This window comes from Cylas formicarius, unplaced genomic scaffold (assembly GCF_029955315.1).
Source record: "Cylas formicarius isolate icCylForm1 unplaced genomic scaffold, icCylForm1.1 PGA_scaffold_5__7_contigs__length_24384050, whole genome shotgun sequence".
NCBI classification, from domain to species: domain Eukaryota; kingdom Metazoa; phylum Arthropoda; class Insecta; order Coleoptera; family Brentidae; genus Cylas; species Cylas formicarius.
Genome location: NW_026844341.1, coordinates 20535009 through 20559218, shown reverse-complemented (window position 1 = coordinate 20559218; position 24210 = coordinate 20535009). Strand labels below are relative to the sequence as shown.

At 36.4% G+C, this 24210-nt stretch overlaps 2 protein-coding genes across 3 annotated transcripts in view; one reads left to right on the top strand and one right to left on the bottom strand.

Moving 5' to 3' along the window:
• Positions 1–10676, bottom strand: part of LOC132701851 (chondroitin sulfate synthase 1) — a 29105-nt gene extending 18429 nt beyond the window's left edge. Inside the window, exon 1 of one of the 2 annotated variants that reach the window (XM_060670096.1) lies at positions 9712–10676. In XM_060670096.1, coding sequence (XP_060526079.1) covers positions 9712–10446 — 735 coding nt within the window. In that variant the 5' untranslated portion in view covers positions 10447–10676. The remainder of the gene's footprint in view (positions 1–9711) is intronic. The other variant, XM_060670097.1, reaches the window with a different exon arrangement.
• Positions 10677–13958: 3282 nt separating this feature from the next.
• The window catches only part of LOC132702340 (RNA/RNP complex-1-interacting phosphatase), a 58832-nt gene continuing 48580 nt past the window's right edge, over positions 13959–24210 (top strand). Inside the window, exons 1-2 of the mRNA XM_060670920.1 lie at positions 13959–14237; positions 14681–14756. Of these exons, the coding sequence (XP_060526903.1) occupies positions 14203–14237; positions 14681–14756 (111 nt within the window). The 5' untranslated portion in view covers positions 13959–14202. The remainder of the gene's footprint in view (positions 14238–14680; positions 14757–24210) is intronic.

Genomic DNA, 24210 nt, shown 5'->3' with positions numbered 1-24210 from the left:
AATGTATTGCTAATTATTTCTTTCTACACTGTGTAGTAGTTTTGTTGTTCTTCCGATTTGGCAGGTATTTTTCATATTTTATTTGTTGTTCATTCTTTTTTTTTTCAATAAGTAGTGCCTAATTTATTAATTACATAAATAGCTCAGTAGAGTAGATATTTAAAGTTAGTAGACTGCGCCGCTTTTGAGCTATGTATTTACTTTTCTGTGAAAAATATTAATATTGTACATTGGTTTTTTTTGTTATAGTAAAGGCTATTTATTATTATTATAAACGGAATATAATAGAGAAACGTTTGATCAACAAATTATAATACAAAATCAGTTAAAAATTAACAACGGAAACACTCAACTTGAATAGCGTTTTAGGTCTTTAATAACACAAGTCTACCGCGATTTTGATGTTTGCTTATTTGTATATTTTTGGGGGCCCTTTTTCCAAATAATGCCATATTTTTGCTCTATCTCGTCATTTTTTATAGCGCTCTATATCTTAATATTGTTATTTTGTTAATATACATACCTATGACATGAATATGTTTGTTCCATGTTAGGCATGATTTTTAAATGGATTTTTATGAAATTAAATGTGATTTGGCAACACCGGATAATATTAGATTTCTCTGCTAAGCAACAGAGTTGGCGCAGCTGCTTATGCACAGTTTGCTTGTATTGGTCGTACTACTAGAGTTTTGTCAATATTTTACTCAGTAAGGATCGCTAGTGTGCAATATTCCTGACTTAGTTTCAAAATTAGGAAATGTACCATATGGCGCCTGTTTATTATTGATTCAAGTAAGTAAGTAAGTTTTATTGCACAATGGTAATGAACTGGCCTCGGTTCCCGTTGCACATTGGGTACATTTAAAAGAAGCGTATGAAAATTTAGGACTTCTTTAGAAAATAAACTACCAAGAACATCAGTGGATGCTTAAAGTGCCGTGCATGCTCCTAGGACAACTTTATTTGTGAGTGGGATAGTCGCGTAAGAGCTCAAATAGAATGGGCCCTCTAGAACAAGTCTTACACCTGCTAGCAAAAATATATTAAAAGATAGCTTAGTTGAGCCCAAAAAATGTTTTACTGCCTTCTCTTCATATCAAACTTGGCTTGATGAAGCAGTTTGTTAAAGCCCTAGACCAAAATGGACAGTGTTTTAAATATTTGTGCTAAAAATTTTCCACGCATATCTGATGCCAAGATAAAAGAAGGTATTTTTGTTAGGCCGCAGATAAGAACATTATGGAAAGACAAGGACTTTTAAAATGGCCAATGTTGAGAAAAACGCCTGGGTTTCATTTAAAGAAGTAATTGATAAGTTTCTTGGGAACTTTAAGGACGAAAACTACGAAAGTATTGTTTTACACGTGAACTATATTGAAATGGAACGGCGATACCAAAGCATAATGATGATGGTGGACTACTGCTGGATGTTAACATAGGATATGCCGTTAAAAATACATAGCCGAATGTCCGGATAACGCAGCAAAAAACGAAGATTTCACCGAAAAATGTCTGAGTAAAGTTTTTTTTCACTGACCTAGGATTCCACTCTTTTTTTCTTCAATATTTGCAAAAAAACCTTAGGTGGTACAAATAAGTGCTTAGCATTTTTGAAATCATTAATAAGTCGCTAGAACAAAGAAAATTTTCGAGATCCTTTTTACTTAGGTGCCACTTACATGCAGTATTTATTGTAATGTTCGTAATAAATTTTAAAATATATATAACTGTCGTTTACAGTTTACTCTCTGTGAAAAGAATGTGTAAGATGGCTCAGCGTCAATGCCATGTATATTTTGACGGGAGTTCTCTTACTTTTCCCGTTAATATCCCTGATTGTGTGGTATTTCGCTATGCATGAGAATGATGGAAGAGATTAAGGAAGAGACAAGAGGGACTACTGTTTTTTGATCTAACTCTTTACGGATGCTACTGCAAATTTTAAAAAAATATATATTTAGTTCACTATTTGACACGTTTTTTTTTTGTAACAACCGATCCGCCAACAGCTAAGACGTGACGTATACATGATCGAGTGACAGAATGTTTAGGTCAGAGCCAGCGATGTTCATAGGGATATCATGTTTCAAACTTATTTAAAATGATTTATATATATATATATATATATATATATATATATATATATATATATATATATATATATATATATATATATATATATATATATATATATATATATATATATATATATATATATATATATATATATATATATATATATATATATATATATATATATATATATATATATATATATATATATATATATATATATATATGGGGTTTGTTACAGCTCGCGCCGTTTTCCCTCTCTCAACCAGACTCTCCATTCATCTTTGTCATTCCAATCTCCGTCTTCCAACCCCCTTTCCTCCATGGCTTCATCTATTTCATCCCTCCACGATCTTCTGGGTCTTCCTCTCTTTCTACGTCCCATAGGGCTCCACTCTGTGATTTTCTTTATCCACCGTCTATCGTCACTTCGTCTGACATGACCATACCATTTAAGCTGTTTTTCTGCTATTGTAGTTAATAAGTCTTTTTCTACATTCATTTGCCTCTTGATTTCTGCGTTACGTATTCTATCCATGCGTGTTCGTTGGCAACACCTTCTCCAATATTCCATTTCTACGGCGGTTACTTTAGATTTGTTCTTTTTGTTCAATAGCCAGGTTTCTGCTCCGTATGTAATTATACTTTCTACTATTGTCTTAAATATTGTTGTTTTTGTTTTCTTTGTTAATTTCTTGTTCCATATAATGGAGTTCAGTTGTTTTATACATGTTCTACCCTGACCTAGTCTAGATTTGATTTCTTCTTCTGTTGATCCATCTTTTGTTATTATACACCCTAAGTATTTAAATTTGTCCGTTGCTTTTACGGTTGTGTTTTCATCTATTTCCAAATCTTCGATTTCCCCTTCTTTTGTTGTTAGATATTCTGTCTTTTCGAAGTTTATTTCCAAACCTACCTTCTCATATTCCTCTTTCAGCTTTCTGAGCATGTAACTCAAGTCGTCTTCATCCTGGGCTATGACCACCTGGTCGTCGGCAAAGCTTAGGGTGTATAAGTGGTCGTCGCGTACTGGGACTCCCATACCTTGACATTTTCTTTTCCATTGTGTTAGCGTCCTCTCAAGATAGATTTTAAACAACGTTGTTGATGTAGGGCATCCTTGTAGTAGGCCCTTTGATGTTGTGAATCGATTTGTGTACCTATTACCTATTTTAACCGACAACTCGTTGATTTATCTAATACTAATATCTAATCTAATACTAACATTTTATTACCTTTTTAAACAGGAATTCAGTCTACTGTGGTGGTTATGTATTATTCACGCAGAAGGTGTAACGAAACCAGGTAAAATTGATTTAATATTTTATAGCATTCAACCCTTTATGGGCTGATAAATATTTCTGTATTCGAATTATCGCAAAAAGATATCTCAGAAGCTCAGACAAGTTGAAGAGAGTGGTGCATTCATCTTAAGGAAGACAAATACAGGACAGGAGTTGCAAGCATTTGTAAGAAAGCAATTTGCGACAAGGTAAAGAAGTTATTAGTAATAAAACTATTTGTAGAAATGTGTAGTACATTAAACTGAAACAACTGAAACTATATAAATTTCAATTATGTTAATGTAATTTTAGAAATGCCGAAAGTGCCTTACTTGCTTCAACTCAGGATGGCGGAGGCGGAGGCGATCGAATGTAAGAGTTGACTAGAGTTCTGGGAGCAAGCGAGTGTCCTAGATATTAGGTTAGTTATACAGTTTGGCACAAAAGCTTGGCATGAGCCATTTTTCTCGCAAGCCTCTGTGTGAAAGGATATTAGCCAATTTGTTGCACCCATCTTTCATCAAGTATGGGCATAAATTTTGTTTTTTTTTCTGGGATTAGCAAGTATATTGTATAAGTTAATTGGAACCACCAACAAATATTAAATAACTATATATTTGATAGACGTCAAGTTTTACCTTAGCCGGTGGCTGTAATGACAAAAAAATATTCAAAAGATGCTCACCGGTTAATAAAAAATATTCTTTTGAATGCATAGGAATTCGTGTGTCCTGTGCAAATTTAGCAACCGACGTACGTCCAGTATCTTTAAAACAAGCACCGTTTTCCTAATTCGTATTCGGATTACACTTATCTAGTATCGACTGTCAAATTATAAAGTCCGCCGTTTGACCGTCTTGGACTTGGAAACATTCGACCATTTCTGCTGGTGTTTCCTTTCTATAGACATTAATTAGTCCTTTTTCGCGGGTAAATGTTGTAAAATTGTATTTGTTCTTCCTATCGTACGTTTCTTTGCATAAAGCAAATATCGTAAAAATTATTATTAGTTTGTTTACAATGGGTTTTAATTTCATTGCCTCGAGACCTCTTTGCCTCCGCGTACGCGTGTAAATCGGTAAGAAAAAAATGATGATGAATTTTGCGTCACGCCAAGGCGACCGAGTCAAAAACAAATTACAAATAATTAAAAAAAAAAATGACCCGTCCGTGGAAGGTCGAAAGCGAAAGTGAGGTTAGAAATTTTATTGCGTGAGAGACAACCGTTTTGTGTTATTTACCCAAGAACGTGGCGGCGGCGCCTTCAAATTTGATTTATCACCGCTCGGATAAAAGATAAGGAGTTAAAATAATAATATCCTTACGTACTACTTATTTCGTTAAAATACGTGTTAAGTGTTTCATGTTTTATCAACGTACGTGGGTTGTCTCGAAAGTTTTCGTCCATTTGCTTTGGTACTTTTTGGTAATTCGTAACTTTCGTATTTGTAACTAACTAATTATTTGTGCCAACTTTCACGTACGGGGTGTGTTCAAAAAGTAAGGTGACATTCAAGTTTTATCAGCCACTTCTCTAATAGTCATTCAACGATTTTTTTAACACCAGTTTTTTCAATTCTTTCAACGCTTTTGTACCAGTTATTTTGCTCAAAGTAGATTCACCATATGCCTTTGTCAATATCACAAGTGTTTTGCCGCACTGTATTCCATTTTTTACAAAAAAAGTTATGCAAATTCTTTGTTCCGTGTTTTTTTGACAGCCGAAAATCGCCGAGCGCACAAAACACGCCTAACGTAAAAGTAGACGTGCAAACTGGCTGAAATTGCGAATGTGTTAGGGACATGTGTACCAACATAAAAAATTACAAAAGCCACCTTACTTTTTGAACACTCCACGTAATAGTTCGATTAGGAATGAAAGGATTTTCTTTCACATTAATCCGTCACCTAACACTATTATTGAATAAATTGATTTTCATTATTATTTTGGGTATCACAAAGTCAAGAATTTAATGAAAAAGATTATTAATTTTTTTCATAGATGCAAAAAAACCAACAGCTCTTAAAACTTCCCAATTTTCTTTATTTAAAAGTATACTCTATATTCAAAGAAAAAAAAAATTGAGGTGATCCACTTTCGAAAAAACGTTATCAAACCAATGTTTAACCATTTCGGAAGCTTTGAGAGGTCCCCTGATTAAATAAAATCGATACGCAGGGATCGATTACAATCGATCGAGCGATACTCGTACTAGCATTAGCTAATAGCAGTTTTTAAAAATTCATTTCAACTCTGTATTAAAAATCTTCATCAAATAAATATAGCTATAGGTAGCTGGTTTCACGAAAATCCTCGCGATTAAACGCATTGTCTTGGATAATCGGCGACTTATGAGAGAACCCCCGTATAATAGCGCGAAGATCTGGACTACACAAATGGGGCATTCAAACAAATTATAATACGGACGGACGCGGCAAAAGGCGCGTAACGATCGAGCAGAGGAAGAAACAAACAGAATGCAGATGTCTGTGAAACGCTAAAGGAGTTGCGTTGTGAAAACCGATACGAGTGGTTTTTATGGGGGCCAAATGGCCTGGCGGCCGACGGAAACGGTTTGTGACAGTTTCCAGGAATTCAACACCCAGATATACGGACGTCGAGTGGAATGAAATTAAGATACAAATCTCTTCGTTTAGTGTTCTTGCCTTGCGTAATACCGAGCGATAAAGATCCACTTAAAAAGTGAAATTTCAAATAAATATTTCGAGCAAATCCTGGCTTTATTATTTTAATTCCGTAGCATCTAATTACGTTTATATTTCACCACTTATCATTGTTTTGTTTTAAAAAAAATGTATGTAACCAAGAAATAGTTGTCCCAAGTATATATTTCAAGTTGTCGAAAAAAGATCGTAATTAGAGTTGTTTAAACTAAATTAAATGCTGCGAAATCGACTTATATATCATTGGCTCGATTTTTGAGGAATATTTAATTGTTCTAATATAAAAAACGCACGCCTTCAAACCAACCGAGATATAGGGCGTTTTTCAGTTGTCGACGATTTTGAAAATTACGCCATTCTTTTGTGAATAAAATTAAAATAACTTTCGTATATTATATAGCAATTGTTATTGTTTATAATCCTAAAAAAATGCTCGTGTTGAACCTTTTTCAATGACCTATGTTTGTTGATATCTGCCATGGAAAATGGCGGATGAAGGATTTTTTGTTTAAAAGCAATTGTAATTATTATTAATATTATTATTATATATATTGTATAATATTGCGATTATAGCTGCCAACGTCAATGAAAGATATCAGGAGAAACTTCAAGATAATTTAACTAACCGGTTAATTTAAAAAAAGCCTTTTAAATAACTTAAACGAAAAATACAATAATGGCACTTAATCACGTCATATTTTTTGTAATTTTGATACGATTTAAATCGCAAAAAGCTTCACCAGTAAAACTATGTGCGACGGAACGCAAAATCTAATAAACAATAAATATTGACATTCGCACATACAAAAAATGCTTTACGATAAACAAACGGGTTCAACATTTGAATCATTCAGAAATATTTGTAAATAACAAAATTATTCTCAATTATGCTCAAAGTGGGCTAAAATTGAAAAAAAAAATTGCATATTCCGCGTAAAAAATTGCTCAGGAAAAGTTTTTTTAATGGAAATTATTTTTAAAAATAAGAAAGGTGGGTAGTGTTTCAGAAATATTTGTAAATAACAAAATTATCCTCAATGTGCTCAAAGTGGGGTAAAATTGAAAAAAAAATTGCATATTCCGCGTAAAAAAATTGTTCAGGAAAAGTTTTTTTAATGGAAATTATTTTTAAAAATAAGAAAGGTGGGTAGTGTTTAATTTGCAGATATCTCACGCACACCTTCTCCATATACCAAATTTTCGGTCTAACCAGTGAGTTTTACAAAAAATTTCCAAGCTGCAGAAAATTTGTCGATCTCTGACCTAATCCTTTGAAAAAATAATAAGTAGGTATACAAAAATGCTTCCTTACATTGTTTTTTTTATGTTTTAAAAAATTTGGTCCTAATTTCGCACGGGAACTGGGCCACAAATGCTTTGTAGCTAAGCTGTAAAAATATTGACGGCCATGCATCGAGTACCATGGAGATACAACGGCAGAACTATTTTACCTGACACTCTCCAGAATAGGTTCCTAAATTACAAAGTTTTTAGAAGTTTTAAAAGCATTGAGCAGATTTTGGTTAGTTTCCTTCTTTTTTTTCTGCAGCCCGACATCTGCACCACTCATTTAGTTAAAACCGTTCATCTGTGAAGGCACTATACGGGCAATTTTCGGCCATATTGGCCGATTTTAAACGAAACTTTCGCTGGAGACCATGTCGTCGTGTCATGGTCAAAGTTATTCAGAAAATTAAGGCTTAATGCGACCGCAATAGCGTATTCGACACATTTCGCTTTTAATTTTCATCGCGGTAACTCGCGTGGGTTTCTTTCTTCTTCAAGTTGTTTTTTTTTTGACGGAATAACGTCAGACGAATTCGTTTCCCATCGTTCGCCGACAGCCTGCGTCACGCCGATTCGCGTTAACTTTAAAAGCATGTTCGCTGCTCCGTCCGCGTTTACATAAATAATTATATTCGGCAAATAAAGTTTTATACGCATGGGACAATTGTTATTAATAATCGAACGAGACGGCCCAAGGTTGCCGAAAGTGTACGGAACCCGACGACCACCCGGGTCACTCGATTCAATAAAGTTCGCTAACGATATACCGTTTTCACAACCTTTAATGGCTTTGACTTCGGAATGAGTTTAAAACCCGCCTGTTGTAAAGCATTCTTTTTAGCGCGTGTACCACAATCCAGGGCCGTATTTAAGATGTTAGCCGACAAGAACGGTACCGTGCGAACTGTTGTATTTTAAGAGTAGGGAAATTTGGAGTTATTCAATTGTTTTTCAAGACTCAGTGTACCATTCTTATTGAGGTACCATATACATTTTATTACAATTTACTGAAAAATTGTTTCCCAATATTCCAACAAACAGTGTTGTTATGATGGACAACGTCAGCTACCATTCTGCACATGCGGAAAAAAACACCGAATTCATCATCGACTAAAGAAGTCATTCAAAATATTTTGCTTGAAAATATGTATTTTGAAAATTCCTACACAAACAAGCAATTATTGGAAGTCCTTAAGACGTTTGATAAGTATAGTGTGGACAGGTTGGCCGTGGAGTCGGGAATCAAAATTGTCCGTCTTCACTGCAGTTTTAATCCGATAGAACTGATATGGGAACAGGGGAAACCCAGTTTAAGAAGAAACAACACCTCGCTGAAATTTAGTTCTCTGGCAATAGAATTAATTAGAAGTGAAGTAGAAAAAATATCTGCTTCTAGTTGGAAAAAATGTCATGTCAATGTTTGCAGAAGTTATATAGCGGCCCTGTCTATGCTGACATGCTGCGCGAGATTTAAAATTTCGTTTTTCGGCTTTCAACAAACAATATGGCCACTGACAGATCGTCGATGTATGGATGCGGCATTTTTACGGCAGTATTTTCTCAAAATATGTCGAAATCGTATTTAATTTTCAGGCAAAAGGCAGTTAAGGTCTGGAAAAGCAGTGCTGAATTGCAGCACCCACCTCGGCATCAGTATAATTCTGTAATTAATTGGGCGTTTTTCGTGAAAGAACAATGTGCTGAAAGTACAAATTATACAAGTTTGTGAGCGCAAACAATGGTACAAGGCACAAACTATTCTGTCACAATATTAATTAGTTAGCCCGGCATCGCCAATTATGTTCGGATTTCAGAGATTGATGTTGCGTTCTTCTAAAAATTAATCAATTTTCCAGAAAATTTAGGGCAATGTAGCAACTCAGTCAGTTAGGAGGCCCAAAAGATTCCATATCTTCTCTACGAAAAAATCATCAATCAATTTTTACCGTAGTAGGGCCACTACATTATTTTATATGACAGAAGTCGACTAGTGCCAGAACTATTTAAAAATATATTATGAGTTCAGTGACGATAGTGATTATTTTGATGGAGAATAACTTTTTATTGATAAATTACTCGTTAATTTGCATTTATAATAAATATTTGAAACTCTAGACAAATCCATCAGCTAACCAAAGTTAAATACCGGATTATATCGTAAAAACGGTATATCGTCCGGCGAACTTTACGGGAATTGGACCGAATGCGTAGTGTGCGCGAATCGTCCACTACTTAATTGAAATGACGACGACGTAATTCGACACGCGAGTGCCATTTTACGCGAAATATGGCGCATTTCCGGGAACAAAAAGAACGTAGACGTGTGGGAAATCTGCGGCTTGTCCCCCCCACCTAAAAGAAAACCCACAAATCTTGCCTCGAAATCGTCACTCGCCTCGTATGACCAGGTGCACGAGATGCCCGCGTATTTCCTGACGCACCGTCCGACCTCCACGTCCTCGTGCGTCGTGTACAGGTTACTCAGGCAGTCCTCCAGGTACGGCGCGATCTTCCTCAACGTGCCGCGACTCATTATCACGCCGGGCCCGCCCATGCAAAAGTTCTCGTCGGTATCCAAACTCAGCCGGTCCATTTCTTCGCTTTTCCCTTTCCCCGTCTGACCGATGAACAGGGGTTTCTTGGAGTCGACGCCGCGAAGCAGTTCCTCCAGCTTGTCGTATCTCACGTAGACGTCGTCGTCGGCTCGCATGAACCATTCGTATTTGTCGACGTAGTGCTCGTACATGTACTTGAGCATCTTGAACGACTTCCTCTGCGGAGGGTAGCTGTCGTCTACGTCACGCAACGCGACCAGGGGTATTTTGTCGGAGTAGGAAGTCTCGGAGGAGAAGAACACTAGGCGTCCGGGCACGTGGCGGCCCCAGGTGTCGTAGACGGCTCGGGCGCGCGTGTCCAGGTACTTTTTCGCGGTCATGACGCCTACGAAGATGAGGTTTTGGTTAGGCGGCGGTTCCGGAGGCTCTGGAGAAGAAACGCGACGCGCCACCCTGGCGGTACCGCACGTGTTACCGGTCGACGCGAAGAAGTAAGAGAACGCGAGTCCGATCGCGACACCCAAGAGGATTTTGAAGAGCTTCTTGGGTTTGGCCATGGCGTCCGGTCAAATACATGGTTCGGATCGGCCGTCGGCACTGCTATTTGAGGGAAACATGGCCGGTGCCGCGGGACATAGTATCGTTGGCACTATAGAAACACTAGACGCGTCAACTGATGTGGTACCCGCGAACCGGCTTTTACGTACGATACCAGACGATACCGTGATCGGCTCGAACTTGCGCCGATCAGTCCGTTTACCGTACCAAATACGCACTGCTAGCTAGGTCGTACGACCGGCGTCTGCCGTGGGATAAATATACGGGTTTTTGTCGGACGATTTGCCTGATCGGCGAGCCTACTATCGATCGACCAGGCCGAAGCAGACGCCAAATAAAACAAAAAGTTAGATCTTCGCAGAGATGTATATAACTTGAATATAAGATGTAGATGAACTATAACACCAACGTGTCACGCAATGGTGTCTCGAAAAGCGTAAAACAAAAATGTCCCTAGGAAGTCTCAAAAGCCAGCTTTCACAAAGTTTTGCTACTCCCGTTTGTAAAATACCTAATTACATACCGATCTAGCGTGCGGGAAGCGTTACTTTAGCAAGTCAGTTTCTGATCCGAGTCACCTCGGACATTTTCGGGATTTTACCGCACAGATTTGGGAGCAATGTACAATATACATTACTGTCGTTTTGTTCTGGCTAGTCCGCTTGTAATACTTTTTAATCTGTGTCTGAGAAACCAAGCCCTTCCTAGTATATGGAAATTTGTCTAAAATTATTTCCGTACACAAAAAGGACTTCAGGTCGCAAATCGCAAACTATAGGGCTGCAATTTCTGTAAAGTTTTGAAATTTCATGTTGCTAAGAACCAAATAGTCACCTAACAACATGTTTTTTTTAATGGAAGATCCACCATTTAACGACTATATATCTCAGTATAATTCTGAAGATGTTGATGAAGGTTCCCATATGGACGTCATATACCTTGATTTTTTAAAAGCGTTTGATCGACTAGCCACAAAATTCCAGTCCACAGTCTCGCTTGTTAATTTGTTTTCTTCATACTTGTCTAACCGCACTCAGTACGTCCATCTCAATGGTCATACTTCCGATGAATTGCTTCCTCGGGCGCTCCTCCAGGCTCAATATTGAGGATATTATTATTCAACATTTTCGTTGATGACATTGATGTCAGTTTTTGATATATACGGTCGACGTGAGCATTGTCTTACTCAACAACCTTAGTTTGTAGCAAATCAACAATTGGTCTCTAAATAATAACTTGCTACTTAATACAGCCAACTGTAATGTAGTCTCTTTTACCACCATAAGTGGATGGCTCATCAAATCAACGTTTTGAATGCTCAAAAAGTTCTTTGTTTGCACTGATCGATGAGAGTTGTGGAGAGTGATGCGTCTTCGGCGATTGGTTTTTCTAATTTCTTCGAAGACTTTCGGCAAACAAATGGTTGTGTACCATACAGAATTGACTGTTTTACCTTTCACCAAAGAAACAGTTGCGACGTGGCCAGTTTTCCTTAAAAAAACATTTGTTTCGAGGTTCTTCGCTCACGAACAACTTTTGTGGGCAAATATTCATGAAAAATTGTATGTGTGCTGCTCCCACTAATGCCCAAAGATACCTCAATCTCATGGTAAGTCACATGACGATCCTGCAAAATCAATTTCCGCGCTGCATCAATGTTTTGTTAGACAACCACCGATTTTAGACGACCTTAACGAAATTCATCCTTAAGAAAACTACGACCACAACTGAAGTCCGAAAACCAGCGATAAACGGTAATCCTAGATGATGCTTTAACTTCAAAAGTCGAATTAAGTTCATCGGTGCATTGTTGTTGAGTTAGTCCACGTCTAAAGTTGTAAAAAATTATTGCACGATGAAGTTACATTTATACCGACACAATTTTTTAAATTTATCATAGAAAACAAAAACAACACTGTTTCGCCAAAACATAACTGAATAAACCTAACCTCAAAATGTCAAACTTCCCTATACAAAATGTTAGTCGCCAGATGGCAGGACTGGTTTATGAAAGTCCCGAAATATAAAGGCAGTCCTCGTATAAATTCGACGGAGCATAGCCCCATAAGGCTTTTCGCTTATTAACTCTAGACATAGTAACACATTCTTTGTGCCCACACCAAGAACAAATATTTTAAAACTTTCACCTATTTTCTCAATGTGCTCCAAATACGATGCCCGACACGACTTTTTTCGCAATGTTTATGTGAGGCTAGACTTTCAGTGCGTCTGCAACTGATTAATACTTTGTACTCGGCTTGAGTATGGATTATTATTATTAATATCGAAAATGTACCAAATTGACGTTAAAGCTAAGAAGTAATTGGCCAAAGTAATAACAACATGAAATCGAAAGTAGAAAAAATTAAGGCAGCGTTCAATATTCGTATATTCCTCAGAGAGCTATTCGTAGCTTGACGGTTTCCTATCTATCTAAATACCAGTTTCCCCCGAAAATATTTATATGATTTAAGCAAAAAAAAAAACACAAAATGCACAGTACATAATTTAATACGATTGATTATTATTTATTAAATTAATAAAATTAATATATTTCGCTAAATGGATGTTGTATTTGTCAAATTGTCTTATAAGTTGGTATTTGTGATATTATTATTATTATTATAAGAACGTCATAAATATCTTAACTTTTGAGGGAAAGTTTTCAGATTGTTTTTCTAAAAATACCTTTAGTAAGTGACGGCGCGGTATAGATGGACAGATGGTCGACATTTTCTCATCTGAATTAAAACTTTATAGGGTCTTCTGTTTAGAGAAATAGGTTAAAACCGTTTTAAATCAACGGCTCAATGCTTGACGTTTTCTAGGTTCCGGCCGCATCCGTGCATAGTAGGTACCCCGTCTATAGCCGAAAATTGTTGCCCGGCAAGACTTTTCGGTCGGCAACGCGGGCAATACTTTTAATCTAACCGTTCGGATCATGACGACCCATTGTTCGTCGATCGTCTGCCTTTTTTTCGTCAGCGGCACTCGGGGCGGTCAATCATTGACCGTCAAAGTCGCGAGATTGATTCATCGGCATCGGATATAATAGGGCTTTTGTTCGTTTTATTTTTGAAGCGCTTATAATAGGCGAGCCGTATTTTTTTAAAACAATTTTATCGCTTTATTTGTTCCAGATAAGGCGACGTTGGACCACACGCCTTTACCAGGTCTAAGCAGTACTGCCTGCGACATCTGTCGATGAAAGCTTCAACGCGAATGAGCACGGATGAGGCATACTACGCTCGACGTGGCTACTGCTTACTAGATGTGTCGGAAATTACCGCAAAGTTGTTTGACAGTGATGATTGGGTAAAATTCTTTTCTTTTAAATTACGTTGCCGTCGCTGTACGCACTCATGATGCAAGTTGTTTCCCTAAGTTAGCGAATATTGAAACTCATACTAACGTTTACACCGACATCTTTAGGAAAATGTTTTAAGGTGACCGAAGCAGACGAAGAAAACTACCCATAGTACTGCTCCCATTCGCTGCGAGAGTCGTTTCCTTTGCGCTACAATGTGATTGCAAACTCTTTCAAAACTCCACACAGCGGATCATTTAAAAGTTCCAGACTTATTCGCGGCAGAGCTCGAGCGTTTTTGATATATTTCAGGACGCGTATGCGCTCTTGCTTCACCATTTGTTTTTATCTTTATGATCTGCGTCTAACCTCAAAGTTCTCGCGAGTCAAAACATCGCTGTCTATTACGTCGTAAGTGCGGTGTGGATAATTAAAAGCGTCAGCATCGATGGGAAAATCTAAGAAAACAGCAATTCCGGACAGGTGTGTATTTAAGGTGACTTTCGAGACTGTTCGTATCGAATTTCGTCAGTTGTTCCACTTTGGGTGCTTTTACGTAATAGAAACGTTGCTTTCTTCCAACATATAACCAAAGTTTGTGGTTTTTTGAATTTCGTTGGGGCTTTGTTCAGGCTTCCACTGAGTGTTCAGATCGATATCTTTGGAAGATTAGAAACAGGTATACCTGGCAAAACGAATCCTTTAGTTGATTAACAACTGATCATTGGTTACACGCCGAAGCTTTCGCTATTCGCCGGTAGGTCGCGCGCTCGTAGAGAAATCTTTAATTTTGTACCTGGTCCTGCCGGCGTTCGCGGTTTTTTGTGCTTTCCCTGGAATTCTTTTGGAAATTCGAAATTTGTGTTTTTAAAAATAAAAATTGATTTGTTAATTAGTAAATTGGTAAGTTTTTATTCATTTTTCAGATGGTCTAATTACAAACCGATTGGGCAGCGCATACCCGGTACCAAAATAGTTGCATTCAAAGTGCCTTTAGCAGAGGTGAGTGACACTCGCGAAATACTTATAGTAAATTTGATAACTGTTACGCCTGGAAACAAGCATTTTTCTCCTATCTTAAAAAGCTGGATATTCCAAATGGAGTGGGCCGGGGTGTAGCCAAAGGGGCGGGGCGTGGTTAGAAGGAAAACCACACCCAAATGGGAGGAATTATGACCGAATTAAAAGCTAGACAGATTTTACTACTTGTCGTTGCCCGTCTACGACAAAAATAATTTTAACCGGCCCTGTCCGCGTATTGTCATTTGAAAACGTGTTGTGATCCGTACGCGATTTATGACGGTATAATGTGAACTAAACTATACCGAGTCGGGTATATCATGGCGGCGTGGTACGGAGAGGGGTTCCGACCGGGTTGTACACTTTCTCGGCAAAGTGTTCTGGCTGCACGGTATAAATGATGGCCAATAAAAGAGACAGTTAATTAAAGGGAGGTACGCGTGGATGATGAAGAACCCGTCCAAGGCGTGCCCAAGTTGCGGGCCGTCTCCACGCTTTACGCGGCAGACTAATTTTGATATTTTTTACATTGAAAATTTTGAAAAACAAAAGAAGAACTATCTGGCCGTCTAGGGCCGAAAAAAAGCCCTTTGTTTTTTTTGTGGCCCGATATTTTTTTCGATCCTTACGTGTCGAACATAACCCGATCTGGGTTCAGGCCCGTAAAAGTGTTCGTGTTCGGTTCTGGAGTCGAATTTCGATTTAAATTTTGGCGCACCAGAAAATGGGTCGTAATTTTAGTTGCTCTCCGAACCCGAAACGCTTTAAATAACCATTAATATACCGGGCGCACATAATGTGGACGATATATCGGCCAAAAATCCAGCGCCTATAATCCAAATAATTAAAATTGGTAAAATGAGGAAAAAGGTGCATAGATAATGAATAACCACGTCCTTTCAAAGCATTTTGAAAAACAAAATAACCTTTTTACTTTTATTTCACCCGACAGTTTAATTTGTTAGGTAGTAAGAAAAACACTGCAAAAATTTGGAAAAATAATTTGTTACCTAAGTCACAATAAATTAAAAAATAGTACACATACCTACATGGCGCGCATAATCAATACACTGTTTGAAGACAGAGTTTTTCTAAAAGTTCTGTGTCTCGGGTCCTCAACAATACCAATTATTCTCTCAGAAATACCCGAATTTTCAAAAAAACGCCCACCTCTTATTCCAGATTTAGGCTCTAGCGACTAGCAAACCCAAATCTTTTAAAAATAAATCCAGATTTTTTTAAATTTTGCGCGACTTTTTCTGAACCTACTGAACCTGAATGAGACTCATCAGATGATGAAACCCTGGAAATCAGAAGATGACGTATGCTTTCTGCAAACGACAGGCTTGCTTCTACTGTCAAATGGAAGAAAGGTCAGATTGAGTACACGCACACACCTATATCTGATGAATTTAGGTCATGTGAGAAACAAAAAAATTCGCCTTCTGGAAAAACTCCGCTTGAACTATTTGTTTTTTGATGACGAAGTGACTGATTTGATTTAAAATATTACATTGCCTTCCGACTTTTCAAATCAAGGTCACCTCATGATTGTTCATGCCAATAAAGCCCGAAGGAGATGTAAAATCTGCCACAGCTACACAATTTACGTTTGTAATAAGTTTAATGTGCATTTACATATTTCTTACATACTTATACTTACATACATACTTACATACATACTTACATACATACTTACATACATACTTACATACATACTTACATACATACTTACATACATACTTACATACATACTTACATACATACTTACATACATACTTACATAATACTTACATACATACTTACATACATACATACTTCTGCTTTGTAAAATATCATAAAAAAAGGAAACCGGGTGTTACCAGTGGTGCGCTCACGCACCATGAAATATTATGCGTTTTTTTGTATCCAATCAGGTTCTATTTGGAAAACAATCTACTTTTAGTTGTTTTCTATCGGATTTGAACTTTCTTTTGCAGATTTATGTTTTTTAATGTTTAATTAATGTTTTTCCGCACCAATATTTTTTTGTATGTTTCGAGTTTTTATTATTTTTTTGACACATGTAATGTATTCTTAAGTGCAACAAAATAAATAATTTTAGAGTAAAAAAGTATTTTTGTATTTTTCTTATGCTTGGGATTCTATTCATAACAAATTTGCCAAAGAGAATTTTAGTACTGTTCATTAATTCTACGAAGAGGTGTAACATATAATTACGATCGAACTTCACTTTCCAGATAAGTTCGTTGATCATCGGATTGTATGTTACACCTCTTCTTTGAAATCGATATACGTAGACTTTTTAAGGCAACTCAGCAAATTTTTTTTATTTGGCTATACAAGAAAATCCAAACGTTATGAAAAATAAATTCTGGAATTTCATAAAGTCAAGGACACAACTAGGGTGCTGTCATATCTTGGTTTACTTAGCCTTGGACTATTATAAACACTTTTAAAAAACCTAGTTAAATTTGTATTGGTAATTAATTCTCATAGGACTTGCCTTTTAAAATGAACAGTAGGTGAGAAGGAACAACAATCCACTCCCGTCCTTGATAGGAAAATATCCAGCGAATCTTCTGGAATATTCCTCAGGTCACCTTCCACAAAAGGTGAGCTTTAATGTCAATAGAAGGAAGTAGTTGTTTGGCTAAGTATATTGGCTAACCCTATCCCATTAAAACTCTTAGCAACAAGCAAAACGTCGAAAAGTCGATTTTTGGGAGGCCAAATTTCCTTATTACTTTCGAAAATTTTATATCTCGGTAATGGTAGGTTCTATGGGATCGCCATTGGCACAGAAATGATCACCGTCGAAAAACATATTTTTTTTTGTCTGTCCATTCTCCGTTCTCGTCTTTTGGAGTTGGAGCTACAAAATTAAAATTTGCTTCCTTTTTAACCTTCCACGAGGCACATAAGCTGGGAGGTCGCGAAAAATAAATAAATCTCGCGTGCAAGGGTCTACAGAAAACATCATTTTTCAAAAACTATTTACGAGACCTAAAAAATTCTTGAACCAGAAGAAGGACAGGATACGACTCTATAAACTTTTATTCTTGACAATTTTTTAAAAATATACAGGGTGCACCGCAAATTCAAAAGAACTAAAAAATGGGTTCCCCCTATTATTGCAAATTGGTTATAACTATGATTCAGATCTCGCATAGACAGCAAAAACTTTTGTATTTAAGGTTTTCACCTATTGTACAGGGTGCTCCCGATATTGCGTGCTAAACGAAAAAGGAGTTAAGTGACCTAAATTTGTAGATATCAACTTTTATGGTAATTTTATCAGTGCAATAACATTTATTTCGGCAGTTTTTTCGATTATATACAGCGTTTTCAAAGTATAGGCAAAAAAGACCTAGAAAATTGTTCTTTTACAGAGTAAATTATTAGCCGCAAATCAAAAATCGTAAAAAATATGGGTAATTGGTTCAAACGGTGTCATAGGCCGCATCAAGAACTACAATTTTTGGATTTTTGCAAATCTTATTGAAATCGTTATTTCGGGGGCTGTCAAGACGCGATGACGTCTTTGATTGTTGCGGCGCACTGAAAAAACTTATTTTCTCGAAAACCATGTACTATTTTCAAAAAAATTCTTGAACCAGGAAACGTGGCTATAACTTCTACTTCGAACAATGATTGTATCGTATACAGGGTGTGTCGTTTATGGGCAAAATCTAAAATATCATAAAAATTTCCGTTTTTGTGGGTAAATTATTGTCGACAAATGAAAATCCGTTAAAGATGGGATAATTGTATTTGAACAGTATTGTAAACCTTGTCGTGAGAGATTCCGTCAATTATACTGGGCGCGAGATATTTGGAAAAATATCATTCGACAACCCTATTATTTGTACAAATTTTAATATTTACCGATGTTTGCTGTAACTTTGAAGTTCGACGAGATGTGAAAGACATTTTATACAGGGTGCATGCACAATTAAATTATATCGATTTTGCGAAAGTTCCATAGTGGTCCGCAGGAGCACGATAGCAAAACAAGAAACTGCGAAGCGGTTTTCACGCTACACACTACGAACTTGCCCCGCCCACCGTCGATTTTTCGAAAGTAATCTTGTTAATTAATTAATTAATCATCAAAATTCAAATTCCTGGATTTCTTATCCGCTTGAAAATTATCCTTTATTCGCAACCCAAACTAATCAAAGTGTTGTCAATTACTTGAACATTTCTTAAGCAGAAATCGTAACTAATACCAAGTAGTTAAAAGTCATCCAGATAAATTATTCAGAGATGACCCTTGACGAAAAACCGCTAGTTTCATTAATTTTGTAAAGACCCGTGGGGCTGTGCATAAAGAGGCAGAATCAAAATAAAATCTTAACAATTTCTTTTGACTTTCAATTATTGGGACTAGAAAGTAAGCTTCTTTCAAGTCCAAAGTGGCCATAAAGGACTTCCTAGTTAAGAGTGTTTCAACTAACCGCTGCTGTATAGATTTTTAAAATTTACTTACCACTAGGGAGAGGCCCCATTGCATCTTTTTGCAACATTTTTAGATCAATAACATGAGAAATGGCAACTTTGAACTGGCATACTTTTAAAAGTAAGCACGAATCGATTCCGTCCCTGTACGAACGTCGTCGCCGCCGGTGCTTTTACCTGTCGGTCGTCTCGTGGGGTGGCGACAAAATCTTCTGCCCGGACCTTAAAGGGCAATGTTTTAATTTTTTATTGTCACTTCGTGTGTTTTCTCGGTTTGACAAATAAGCCCGACGCGTTTACGTAACATTTCGCGTTTGTCTGTATGGAGCGCGTTCGGACCAGACCTCGTCTATACAGGGTGTTTTGGGACGCGCGAACGTATTTAAGAAAAAAATTAAATCGTTTAAATAAAAAGCACAGTATAGCGGTGAAACATTATAAATGTACCTATATCTAACGTTTTTATTTAAGATTTCAGAAAAACTGTTTTATACAAAAGTGATTTATGTACAAAATTTTCTGACATATATGCCCACATAATATATTTTTTTAAATGAAACGCCCTGTATATTACATATTTGTTTAATAGAATATCTTATTCCGATTACAATAATGTAACACACGTTATTATTTTAGTTTTGACAAATCGGAAAAAATGGAAAATTGACATATTGAATTATTGTCCAAGTCATTATTGTTAAAATGGGTTTTCGCGAATTTATTTGAAGGAGTGATATGCTTTAAGTATACTTTGTGAATAATAAAAGTGCAACCGCTGCTCGTCGTCAGTATATTAGTTGGACTTTATCCAGAGCGTCGAGCTCATTCAAAACAGACATTTCCAAGGCTGGCAAAGAAATTCGCAGAAAACGGCAACGTATTAAATGCTAAAAAGGTATGCCGGAATCATGATGTTTTAAATGAAGAAAATAAGGCAAACGTATTAGGATTCCATGAAGCACATCCAGTTTCCTCTGCTAGTAGAGTATTTCTTGGGGATCAATCCATTCAGTTTTAAAAGAATATAAATATACAATACAATACAACATTAAAAATTTTCTTAATATGGAATATTCCAGGTGTTCGATAGGGAACGGCGGAACTATGGATTGGCTAGCCAACAGCCCCGACTTAACGTTAATGGGGTTGTTTAAATAGCAAAGACATGATACTACTTCTTTTAAAGATATGATACTCCAGATATACGAATAAAACAATTAAATAGTTACTTATCCTGAAAATTCGAATAGGAATTTCTTCCGGGAGTGACTTTTATTTTAAACAAGGATTCCAGGAATGCCGAAATATACTCCTATGGCTTTCCAGATCGTATAGTACATCGTTTTATATGGTGTACATAACAATTACAACAAGTCCGACATTTTATTATAAGTTGAAAATGTGCCCATGCCGGATTTCGCGCATTGTTTGTTTACACTGTTAGCTTCATATTCAAATCGATCGGTGACAAATTTTCGGATATTGCGTCGAAAATTGACGTTCGTATCGTATAAAAAAAAAGGTACCACTTAGCACTTGGTGTACGAGGAACAACATCCGCGTTCAGCAAATTTCGAAAAACGTCAAGCGGCTAATATAGATACCCCGGCTAATTAAAACCGAAAAAAAAAACAAAACGAAATCTGATTTGTGCTGGCGAAAGATCCGGTCCCTCCTCACCCCCCGCGGCGACGAAAATTCCTCGGTCCCTTTTGAGAGAGAGAGAGAGCGTTTCGAAAAAAGAACCGTTCCTTCTGGGGGTCTATAAATATTTTAGAAACAACGGGGCACTATTATCGTCGCTGTCGTTATTTATCAAAAATACGTGAATTTTTCTGTTAATTTATTAATTACGGTACCACGGGGTCGACGTTTTTCGGTAATTTATAGTCGCCGCCTTTATAGCACTGCCGAGCGATTTTGGAAAATTTGTACCGTTTAAAAATAAACATACTGGTGCGTAAACGAACCACTGGGAAAAAACATTAAATAATGTTTTGGGGCACAAAAGAGGTAACAAATAATTTATATATAAATGTACAAAAAAAGTTCAAATTCGACAGAAAACAACTAAATGTAGATTGTTTTCCAAATAGAACCTGATTTGATACAAAAAAAAACGTATAACATTTTATGGCACCACTGGTAACACCCGGTTTCATTTTTGGTGATATTTTACAAATCATGAGGTATGTAAATGCACATTACACTTATTACAAACGTAAATTGTGTGGCTGTGGTAGATTCTACATCTCCTTTGGGCTTTATTAGCATGAACAATCACGAGGTGACCTTGATTATCATAACGCACTTCAATCTGACCTTTCTTCCATTTGACAGTAGAAGCAAGCCTGTCGTTTGCAGAAAGCATACGTTTTCTTTTGAATTCCAGAGTTTTATCATCTGATGAATCCCATTCAGGTTCAGTAGTTGATGAATTACAGAACTGTTGAAGGACAGTATCATTCGGTCGGTGTATGTAACTCGAAAGTTCCAACTATATCAGTTGGTTCCCCAAACTCTTGTAGATTTATGTTATCGTTCATATCTTCTGCGTTAGTCAAGGTATCCACGTCGGGTGGAATGTAGACCGCGTCAATATGTTCTGTAAATATTTTTCTTATTTTTCTTTTTTTAAAATTTATTTTTAGCATAAATTTACAAGGAATGGAATGCTACAATACATAAAAATACGTAAATCCAAATAATACTTACGACTTTCAATGTTATTGTCCTCATCCGTCGCGATCTCCTCCATAGCCACCTCTAATTCCTTTTGAGTCAAATACCTCGGGAATGCCATATTTTACGAACTGTAACGTTCACTGCACAAGGCACAAACTAATACTAAAGAACACGCGCTGACTTGTCTAGACTTGCAATAACAAAGTTTTGTTTCACAGATAAAACCACTGGTGTATTCACGTACCAGTAAATATTTTCAAAAAATAAAGCTTAATCAATATAGTATTTCCAATGTATGTTTTCTGCGATGTAATCTACATGCTATACACAAAAATGGCAATACAAATGCAAAATAGTTTTTTTTACTATTTTGGATTTACTTGAAAATGATTAAAAATGAACGGCTTTTGTTAACTTCATGTATAAGATCTTTCCTTTACACATAAATTAGAGATTTCTACGGTTTCATGTCCTTTAATAGTGATAATAATAAAATTTCTAAATGGATGTGCAAAAATATTTCCTGGATGTGACAAAAAAAATCATAGAATAGGCGGTGCATTAACGCACCACTGGGACTTATTCTCTTATACGCAACTCATAATTGGTTATAAACCAATTAAATGGAGTGTTTCTTTCTCTGCAAAATTTTTTCAGTGATAACATAAAGTTGCATAAAGTTTCGACATGTGTGCCGAAAATTTGCCTGAAGCTCTTGCTTTCTACTTAAGAAAATCCCGAAGAATGTGTCTTGGATTTTCGTCGAGTGATAGATAAATAAAAGTGATATATTTCAGATTTTGAAGATGAATTTGCTTCAAAGGTAGATAGTGAGGTAGATAATGATAGTTGAGTTTGGGAACAGAAGGACTGTCATTATTATTATTTAATACGACTGCAGTAATTTCAGCTCTCGAAAGGTTGGGTACGGCATTTCGGATAGGATCAAACGTATTTTCAGGGGTACCAGGGCGAGTTTGATAAACAAAATCTTTTATTCTACCTCAGAGGTAAGGTCCAGCACAATGAGGTTTGGAGGTCTGACATGCCACTGAAACAACTGACTAAAGTTCAAATAAATTTGAGCATTAGAGAAAAATGGTGCCATAATTGGATCACCAAAGTGTTCTAATTTCAAAAAGTCGTCCTGTTTCGCACTAATATTTACTTAAACGTCTAAATACTATATTTTAGAGTAGGAAAATGATGCAAGTTTCACTGGGTTTATTTATTTTTTTTTTTTTAGAAAATTTTCCCTGGTAGTCATTTCAGAACCTCAAAAATAATTTCCAGCATTTTCTTAAGTACCCCTTACCCTTACTGAAACCACCGGTATAGATTAGAAGAAATCTAGTAAAAAGCAGTGTGTAAGAATTTGATTATATTTATTTCAATTACTTAAAAATCTGATAACTCAAAAACTTATAAGGTTATTTCAAGTACATTCAATCATAAAACAAAAAGAAACAATTATAAATCGTAAAGCTTCCTGATCTAAATGGTTATGTTCTTTGATATAAGTCTCTAATTTTATAAAATGAATATCATGTACATTTAATATTATTCATTAATTTTTGTTATAGCAATCTGCGCTCAAAACATCGATGTATATTTGTAAAACACATAAAAAAAACGCATAAAAGTAATGCCTTTGGTTTCTCCATATTGCGCATCTTTCTTTAGAAGGATATGCTATAAAACACTCGTCGCTACTGTGCGGTAGTTCTTGCGGAATCAGATAACTTCATTAAGAAGGATTCTAGAAATAAAAAAGCAAATAAAATATCCCTTCAGTTCATTTCTGATTGTTTTGTTCTTTCGCTGGTGAGTTGGTAATAGGATGTATTGGTACTGCTTTAACGGGGTCATTGTCTTTCCCTGTATATTACTTTACCCTTACTTCTCGTGAAATCAGTTAGATAGTTTTATTAATAAGCATTCTATTGGGTTCTTCGGAAAGTCATTTCGTTTTTTTTGGAGAACATGAAAGACAGTTTTCGTATAATGAATAAATATTTTATTAAATTATATATTGGCCATTCTGGTCCAACAGCTTTTGCCATTTTTCTGGCAGTAACATAATTCCCCTCTCATAAAAGTTTTGGCCCTTGCTGGCAAAAAACTGGTTCAGGTAGTTTTTGACATCTTCATTTGAGGTAAAGGTTTTGCCATCCAAAAAATTTTGCAGGGACCGGAACAAATAGTAGTCGGAAGGCGCCAGATCTGGAGAATATGGTGGATGTTGCAGTACGTCCCATTCAAGCTGTAAAAGTTTTTGGCGAGTGACCAA